This window comes from Lepidochelys kempii, chromosome 10 (genome assembly GCF_965140265.1).
Source record: "Lepidochelys kempii isolate rLepKem1 chromosome 10, rLepKem1.hap2, whole genome shotgun sequence".
Taxonomy (NCBI): domain Eukaryota; kingdom Metazoa; phylum Chordata; order Testudines; family Cheloniidae; genus Lepidochelys; species Lepidochelys kempii.
In genome coordinates, this window is record NC_133265.1 from 26,152,420 (window position 1) to 26,162,487 (window position 10,068).

Consider the following 10,068-nt stretch of genomic DNA (forward strand, 5'->3'; position numbering starts at 1 on the left):
GGAAGGTGAGGATTCCTGGAGCTGGCTTTATAATTATCCCCTCTCCTATTGTAAGGATTTTGATTTGGTGGAATCAAAAAGCAGCGAGCCAGATTGTGACCCAGTCGCTCCCACTGACTTTGTGACCTGCTCACCACTGCAACACAAGATGCCACAGTGTGGGCCAGTGTGAATGAGTATTAAAGCCACTTCAATGATCAAACTGAAAACTAACTGAAACTGACCCCCCTGCACCATCTTCACTTACGCAAGCCTCCCACTAGCCATTTCTACATGGACTGTTTTAAGGAAAGCTACCATTGCCCTAGCACACGTGCAGCTTCATCAACGCCAGCAATGGTGGAAGAACCACTGTAGGCAGGCCACTAAGTTCTCAAACCACCATGTCATCTGCACTTGCTTGGAGCATCCCAAAGCACCACATCCTTAGCAGTGGCTTGCAGTGTAAGGGCCTGATTTTCAGAGATGCCAAGCACCAAGGCCCATTCTGCTGGAAGGTGAGGCCATCACAAGGAGACAGACATTCCTTCCTGGTAGTTGCATCCACTTTTAACTCATCTCCATTTTGGCCAGTTTATATTTCCCCCATGATACTAATGTAAACTCTGCCAGTAGGGGTTTGGGATCATACAAGTTGTATGATAATAAATAGGAGAATTCCCATAATCATATTTAGAGTTTCCAGTGTCTAATCCTACTCCATGCTAGCATGTGTGGAAAGCAGAATGTAAGCAGATGGGGCTCCCACTCTTCTCCTAACAGTACACATTCACTCTGGAGCGGTTCCAAACACCTTTCTGGGATTTGCCTTTATTGTTAACAACAAAACAAGCCTCAGACTAAGCTTTCTCTCAAGGTTGGTCCTACAGTTTTCTATTGCAGGGTTCTATTTCTGCAGCTACTCAAAGAGACACACTTAATTCCCTGTATACATCTGGATTTAAGCTAATTGTTAATAGGACCCACGTGGTCTGGATGACACCGAGTAAGAGTAATTGAATCTGTTCAGGGTCCTAGCACCTGACCTCAGTATGAGTCAGCAAAACAACTCTGCATTTCTGCCCAGGTGTCTGGAACCCGATATCTTGTTACAGTGACTCAAACATTTTGAGAGGTTCAGATGGCAAGAGTTGAGATATGCAGGCCAGGATGCTCTGACATCTAATCTAATTTAACAATTTCTGACTGATCATCATAATACCTGCATGCAATCAGTGTTTTACAGTGGTGCTCACTATGGAATCTGAGCAGCAAGCCAAAGAAAAATTTACAAGCAGAATCTCTCAAATGAGGAGTGTAATCCTGTATTTTACAAACCTCCAGTAGATTTTGATCCCTACTTCCTAGTCCTACTTCTTTCCAGGGAATTTGCTACAGGCATGACATTAGCATTGTGCACGGAATGCCAGAGCTTACTGTGTACAGATGAATCAATGAATTCTCTCTTGGAAAAAGAGAGAAGAAACATGGCAGCAGCTTTAATGCAATGTTCTTTCATAACATACATTGCCTTGGTAAAGCAACAAAGCCTATAAATACCCACCTTGCCTCACATGAGCATTAATAGCAATCTTCTATCCAAGTGACGTAGAAGCTACTTAGGGCAAGACTTAACAATACTAACTAAAATCTCACAGCACTCTATGAGGTATCTTAGATTAGGTGTAACTTTCTTTCACCAACAGAATAAAAGTAAAACGGCTGGAAAGGGCCAGGTAAGCCTTTTTAATTCACAAATGTACAACAACTTGACACACACACACTCAGCTTGACAACAGCCCTGTGTGGTAGGATTAGAGGGAATATTTCACCTGTGACATGAAATGCAGCCACCTCTGCTGTGGTACTTGGTAACTGTTTTTAACAGTCCACAAGAATGCTAACACCAAGTGTAGTGGAGGTTGGTGATTGCAAAATGATCACATATTGGTGTGCTCAGAACTTAGCAGCAAAGGGTGAAGGCTTATACTCTAAGCAGAAGATAGAGTTGAGGGGAAGGGGGTTTGGGGAAATACATCCTAATGAAAGGAATAGCCAAGTATACAGAATTTTGCCCCTACAACTCTGATGTTTTGTGCTTTTGATATTTTACAGCAAGTTGTAACTGGTTATTAAGTAACACAAGAAGTTTCCCCGCAGTCAGACAGGCGCAGTACCTTGGTCACACTAATGCCAACAATAAAACCTCAGTCTCATGCCCTCCCCTGCCATCCCAGTGCTAGTGGGGGTCAGGAGTCCATCTTAGCCTAGATCGCTCTGCCTAAGGTTCTTGCAGAGCACTGCTCTGTAACAGCTGCTCCACAGTTGCTTGTTACTTCCCCCCAAATCAATGGTAACATCAGCACTGTTCACTCAACAGATAAATGGGCCAGGAATAGACCTACCTGCTGAGCTGTTCCAACAGGGGCATGCTGCTGAAACCTGACCCAGACCATGCTGCCTGCCACCCACCTCTGTCAGTCTGCCAAGTCCTGACCCTTTGGTCAGGCTGAGTTTAGGAGGAACGTCACTAGTTCATGTCTGCATTATTAGAATCCAATTACACATGGGTCAGCGGATCAGAATATCCTGTTTCTAAAAGGGTAAGAGAAGAAGGACTAGAGTTGCTGGAAGCAAACAAGCAACTATTTCAGGGCTTTGGGAGCTTGGGGCAGAGTGAAGTGCACATCACTGTTTGTGCTTTCACAAGTCCAACTCATCATGTAAGCTCCTTGTTTCTGCAGCTGTTCAAGAAGCACCATTCAATAGAAGTCATGAGAGCAGTGTCACAACAGATTTTGGGGATTGGGAAACCACTGAAGATAGTGTTAAGTGAAAAGCTAAGACACGGAGGATTTGTAATTTATAATGCAGTTTTTCTACTTGGGTTTGATTTGGCCTACTGACTCCTGTAACTCTAAGAACTCAGTTGAAAGGAAAATCTTGAGCCAGAACCTTAGCTGGTGTAAACTGCTGTAACTACAAATTCTCATGCTGTAGCTTAATGTAGACACACGCAGTTTAATATAGAGTGCCACTTTATCTGCTGTTCTCTATTGATTGACAGTGCAGAACAATATAAAGAGATACTTTAGGCTGCAGACACAAACACCAGGGCTTTTTCCTTGCCAGCACAGTTTGTGTGTTCCAGGTACTGGAACAATTTAGCTTGCCACCTCTTAAATACGCCCATCCTGGTTAGAGACCATCAGAATCTAGCAGATCTTGCCCAAACCTCCATGAAAACAATCCCCCTTATCTTTATTTGGCAGTTTGTGTACCGGAGGAAGAGATTCACCCTCATGCCAAGGTCTAGCAAGGCCCATGCACTACTTCAACCAAGAGTATGAATGTGTTTTACCTCTCTGATGTCCAGATGCATCCGTGCCTCAGTTTCCCACCAAAGAGGTCTTTCACAGGCTGGTAGAGCAATTTGACCACGGTCAGACTAGATCTCTCCTTCCTAGAGAAAAAGGAGCACAAACAAGACCACCACAAATCTCCTCTTTAAGTGCTCCATAGATAACTTCACTATTTCTGGGCCATGGTCCTTAGTCACATCATTGCAGCCCTTTCAGGTGGCACGGCAGAGATGTAGAGGAGCCCATATCCTTTTGCTAGTTAGCCTTGAGAGCCTACATAAAAAAGCATTCCTCAGCTCTAGCCACCACATTTTCACTGGGGCTATTCCCTACACTTGCGAGCATCCTAGACCCTCTCACACATCCTCCATACAGTCCTTTCTAGGCTCCTCTGCCAGCAGGGAGACACACCAGCTCCAGGCCAGCCCTTGCCTCTGGAGAGCTTCTCAGGATGCTGCTATTGTCCTCCCTGGATCTCTCTCAGCTCTCTCCTGCCAGAGAGCCACTTCTAAGCACTCTGCAAACTCTAATTACCAGGGAATTGTCCAGTGGGCTGCTCCTGCTACTTCTCTTCCACCATTTATCCAGTTTCCTTCTTCCCAGCAGCCTTGCTGCCCGCCCACAGTCACATGATCCAGGTGGAGAAGAGCCAGGACTCTAAAGGCCTCGCTTACCCTATGACAGTGAGGGAGAAAGTGGGACTTCAGTAATGGGTGGGCCTCATGCTAGCCATCTGTACTGAGGAATTTCTCTATTTAACACCTGACTTGGTAACTCTCAATTGCTTTGCACCAGCTTAGGGCCTCATCCTCCCTTATGCAGGAGCAGGGGACAGGAAGCTCTGAGAATTTTAATTTACACTGCTCTCTAGGAGTCCTTCCATCAGGGGAGTGGGATTAGGGTATCTCCCACCTTCGTGCAGAAAAGGCCTGGGGGTCCAGCCCCCCAGATATCATGGATCTTAGCAATTGTCTCGAGAACGAGCCATTTATGGAGGCCTCACCCTTTGTCTAAGTTCCGCGGATGCATGACTCCATTGCAAATGCAGGGGCAAAGATGCCCTGCTCACTGCTACTGCTGGTCGGGGAGGGAGGCAAGCCAGCCTGGGGAAGTCAGGAAGTATTAACTTTAGAGTTTTCTCTTGGGGTTTTAACAAGGAGACAATCTGGGAGGAGCCTAGATGGCCTCCCTGCCTTTAGCCCTTTCTGTCCTCACTGGAACAGAAGCAGTTGGGAGAGTTCTTGTATGGAGCTAGGGGGACATGCTGCAGAGGTGGAAATCTCCTTCTCCACGGGCAAAAAGTCCCCTCTGCATCTGCATGGGGAAAGCAGCATGAGGCTGAGTCCACAGCAGGCTCTATACACTGCACCTAATAAAAGAGCTGTCCGGAGTGAGCATGCCCCTCTTAAACAGCCTTACACTGCGATCCTATCTTGAATTTAGATTTCACCGCCTGCAGCAATTAACAAATTATGCAGCCACTCTTGAAAAATGTGGATGCTTATTCTGAGCGCCTTGATTTTTCAGGAGCCCAGCTTGACATACCTACACTCTGATTTTCCGGAAGTGATGATCATCCACAATTCAAGTTCCAGTCCAGGAGCTGACAATAAGGCTAGAGAGACAAAGGAGGTGAGATAATATCTTTTACTGGACCAACTTCTGGTGGTGGAAGGTACAAGCTTTCAAGCTACACAGAACTCTTCTTCAGCTTGTGCCTTCCACAAAGAGAAGGTGGTTCAATAAAAAAATACTACCTCACCGACCTCCTTTCCCTCATAAACTGGGACCAACCCAGCTACAGCAATTCTGCAAACGGTAAAGCCCAATGTGGTTTAAGTTGAGGACTCAACGTTAGAGACTGCACTTGAAAATTTTAGCCTAAATACAAGCAGCATCACTGGGCTGAAATGTATAATCCAGTTCTCTACTTGCACCTGGTGTAGTCATTTACAGCTGTGCAAAGTGTCTATAAAACACTCCCATTCACACCCACTTTTCACATGAGTACACAGCTATATAAGGCGCAAAGCAGTGGAGAATCAGGCCAGTGATACAATTTTGTAAGTTGGGCTGTACATGTCTGTGTCTGAAACACACATCATTAGGTGTGCATTGCAGGAAACATGCTGTTTTACATTTTGGTTCATCACCTAAGTGATACAGAGACCAAAACAAAACTAGAGACAAGAAACAAAACCAGAGGGCAGAAGAGAGTCCTGCCTGAGTATATACGGAGGGATAGCAAAGGAGATCTAGCAGAGCCATAACCAAGCAGTTTGGACTGAGGTGAAGTGGACCCCAACACTATACTGCATTTGTGTTTCCTTTAGGCCTTGTTACGCTCACTGGGATCAGTGTCTACATTGCATACTCAGCGGCTGCCTTCAAGGAAGCTCTCTGCCTTTTGGGAAGGAACAACCTCTTGGAGGAAGTTGACATCAAGTTTGGCTGGTCTTTGGCACTTGTGTGGGGCTCCTTCATTGCAGAGATGCTGACTGGGGCAGCGTTCCTGCTGGCTGCCCGAGTGGTAGGTCTCAAACAGAGTCGGGAGCAGAGGATCTGAAGAAGCAATGCAGCCCAATGATACCGTGGAATCTAACAAGGTGAACTGACTGGATCAATGTGGATAAGAATGGCAAAGCTGCTCCTGAGTGTACCACGATGCTGAGCTAGCTCTTCTCCTAACAAATGCGCAGTGCTCACTATGGCAACAGTTCATTGTCAAATGTTAATGAGGTGGCCTTTGTGTCTTTAAAAGAAAATAAATTGTGTATATTTAGTGCTCACTAAGGATGCTCATTTGACAAGCCCAGAGACTGAGCTGCCTCTTTTTGTTGCAGGACAGGTCTAACACAAGACGACTTCTCTTTTCTTTCCCCCTTCAACTGCCCCTGACAAAGTGCCTCATGACTGCACTGGAGTCCTGTCTCCACAGCCCACTTAATCCTGGGCCTCTGCTGAGACTCCTAACAAGGGTGCCAATTAGTGCTAGCTGTGATGGAAGCCTCTATCCCTTAACAGCTGGCCCAAGACCATCCTACATTTATTGTACATAAGCTACTAAGCAGCCCTTAGACATTGTGACCTTCATGTCTGCTCTTATATAGATTCTATATATCTGAAGACTGGTTGAGAAAGACAAAACACATATGAATAATAAAAATGTATATCCTAGCACAGTTTCACTGCGCAGAATGAGATGCAGATTAGTGATTCAGAGTGCCATGGACTTCAGAGTATTTGAAGGGTGACGTAAACCACGCAAATGACAATCCAGAGTACCCCGGCTTCCAGCGTACTTGAGAGATATCCCAGGTACAGTAGTAGGACTTGGTCTGAAGTGCAATTCAGTATCAGTGGTATTAACACTTTACTAATCACAGATTAGTAATTAACAATCTTTGCTAATTACAGATTCTCTCTGTTCCCTTACATCTCACTTCAGACATGGGAGACCTTCATCTCTTATACCATACCTGTGATTCTGTTTTTTAGTGACACAGACGTGCATGTACACACACAGAGCTAATGTTAGAAATGAAACAGCCCAAGAAACCTGTAAGCCAGGTCAGGTATGTCTAATTTCAAGGGAGTTCCTTCAGAACATAGCACTCACTTTACATGGTAGACGATATTTACCCCTCACCGTTTATTACACATTGCGAGTTGCATTCTTGAGATGCATGATACTTTAACATTGTCATTTACTTTGTTCTCCAAGGTGTTTTTACATCTGGATTTGTAATTTCAATGGGAACTCTTATCATGCATTGTGACAGGACGTATTTAACTTGTATAAAATCATACATACAACTCAGCTGAAATTTATCTTACATGCCGAGTACTTGTTTTTTGTATCCTGGCCAATAATGCCTAATAGAGGGCCTGCTCCAGTGCCATTAACCCTCAAACTCCCAGTGATTCCAGTGGGCTTTGGATCAAGTCCATATTGAGTCAACAGCTCCACTATATTCCTGTTAAGGATGTGTGTTTCTTTATGACTTCAGTGTAGTGATCCATATGCAATGGATACATGGAAAACCATTCTGAAATAAGGAGACTGCAAATCTAGCATAGGATTGAGAGTCAGGATGCTGCGGTCTTCTCAGTGGTGCCACTGATGTGCAATGGGACCTTGGGCAAGTCCCTTTACCTCTCTGCATGGTAGTTTCTCCATTACTGAAAATGGGGATAACTGTTCTCACTTGCTTCTGTTAAATGTTATAGTAATTTATTATTTTTTGTATTCAAAAACTGCATCATTACTTATACTATGATGTCTAGAGACCCCAGCTGAGAGCAGAGTCCAATTGTGCTAGGTGCTGTATGGACAGAGAGAGAGAGAGAGAGAGGCCTTGCTCCAAAGAACCAGCACTGTAAACAGGCTAAGGCAGGAAAGAAGGGAATTTAATGGATTAGGAATAAAGAGATTAATACTTTGCCCATAGCCATGCAGGAACCCTGTGGCAGAGCCAGAAATCAAACCAGATCTTCTGATTTGTAGTTCAGTGCCTTACCTACAAAACCCTCTCCCTCCTTTTCATCGGGATGAAATACAGGTAGGATTTTTTAAAGCTCCTCAGTGATTTAGGAGAACAAGTCCTATGGACAGTCAATTAGACTTGAGCTCCAAGGTCACTTAGGTGCTTTTGAAAATCTCAACCCACCACATTCCAGTGTTATTGTATTTTTCAACATGTTGCCGTGCACTTGAATTAGGCAGGATACATTTCTGTCTGTGTACTATCAACATGCAATCACTTTACCAGTGCAAAAATATAGTAACAGCTTTAAAATGGAAGTAGGGAAAATCTTTCATTACCAAAGTTATACACACTTGAGTATGGTACTTTAAATGTTTTGTGTTAGACTCAGCACCTGTTTATTAACAAAAGTCTCTGTATGTGTGAGATCGCAATTTAATGCTGTGCCAAAATTTGTATGATGTAACACTTTGTATGATGTAACTGTAACTCTAAATCTTTGTTACTTATAAATGTATTGTAAACAGCAGCTTCATGCTGATATCTGAATATTTATTACCGCTACTCCATTAAAATGGGCCTGAATTGTGATGAACCCCCTAAAATGATATCTCACAGCTGAACATGGTTTACAAAAGCACAGGAGAACTAAGAAATATGTTTTCTATAAGGAATAAGGCATTTTTTTGTGCAGAGTTATTCTATAATTAATATGATATGCTTTCAAAGTGCCTCTATAAAACATCTGAACTGTAGCGGCACTAAGTTTTTATAAATATAAAATATATACGTTCATATAAAGGAGCTGAAGAGGTCTGAACTAAGTACAAAACAAATGAATTTGTCACCATAAATCACTAATGGATTATGTTTCTGTGTCTTCTAGGAGCTTTTAAAAATCTTCCCCACTTCCTTATTAGAACTTCCTACACTATTTGGATGTGATGATGGAACAGAGTTATTCTTCCTTGAGAGTTTATGTAAAATCCTTAAAGTTCTCTGAAATAATTTCCCCCGTGCAGCATTAAAAAACACACATATACCTTGAGAGAGATTGTGTGGAACAGTCCATGGGAATTAAGGGTCCTCAGCACCTGTTGGATTAGGCTGAGAGACAGGAAATAGTGTGGAGGCAGCTTTATAAAGTCTGACAAATGTGACCATCATGGTTCTTTCTTCCAGCAAGATTAATGCCTGTTTGATACCCAGTAGTTTGCTGTGCTTCCCCACAATGCATCACTGAGCCTGGCAGACTGACTTGTCCCATTAACCCCTGCTGACATGTAAACATGCCTAGGTAAAATGGCCATGGTTAAAATGAAGGAAAAGACTGACATACTTGGGGCACATGAGAAAAAGGACCCTTGGCCAGGTCAGAGACAGGAAGCCAGACTCAGGCAGTGCACAGCACTGGCTGCTTGCAGATGGTAATAGCTGCCTGGGTGGCTGTGGCTGTGGAGGTCAAGGCCCAGGAGCCCAGGCTGGAGTGGGTCAGAACCGGCTGCTGTGGGTAGCCCCAGACCTCCCACCCCATCCTGGGTGGTGCATCCCAGCGGGCGGGGACACGGGCCGGGGGCTGCTCTTGGGGCCCCCCAAACCCTTGCTTGGGTTTACTCCTGTGCCGCTGCTGGAGCTGGGCAACCAGCCAGCAGCCGCTTCTCTCTCCACTCTGCCTTCAGAGCCAGGTGGCTGAGGCAAATTTTGGGGTGGCTAGAGCCCCTGCAAGACCCCCTGTTAACAGGATACAGATAAGTGAACATAATGCAATTAACATCCCATGAGTCTTCATGAAGTTTAAACACCAAATCCACTCATATATTTAACAATCCCTTTGATTATACTAATGCTCAAGGGAATAGGCCTGGGGTTTTGGCATATGCTGGCACCTGGACTGCCAGCATCACAGTCTCAATGACAGAGATGATGGGTCAACATCCATGGGAAATGCTTTTGAAAGTAAAATGCTGTTCATAGATTTATGCACACAATGTTCGGTGAGATAGGGAAGTACTATCCCAGTTTTACAGATGGGGGCTGAGGCATGGGGTAGATTAATAACTTGCCCAAGGTCCCATAGGAAGTCTGTGGCAGAGCCCAGCATTAAATCCAGTCTCTCCCAAGTCCTGTTCCAGTGCCCTGCTCACTAGGTCATCCCTCCTTCCCTCTAATCTCTTTCACTTATTTTAAACACTATCAAATGCACTTTTTCATGCTCCAAGGACGGAAAGAGTTTTCCTAAA

General features: G+C 44.4%; 1 protein-coding gene across 2 annotated transcripts in view; it reads left to right on the forward strand.

The window, feature by feature from the left end:
- The window catches only part of TMEM114 (transmembrane protein 114), a 28,125-nt gene extending 22,218 nt beyond the window's left edge, over nucleotides 1-5,907 (forward strand). For both annotated transcript variants that reach the window (XM_073362495.1, XM_073362496.1), the window contains one exon: nucleotides 5,675-5,907. In XM_073362495.1, coding sequence (XP_073218596.1) covers nucleotides 5,675-5,907 — 233 coding nt within the window. The remainder of the gene's footprint in view (nucleotides 1-5,674) is intronic.
- The last annotated feature ends 4,161 nt before the right edge of the window (nucleotides 5,908-10,068 follow it).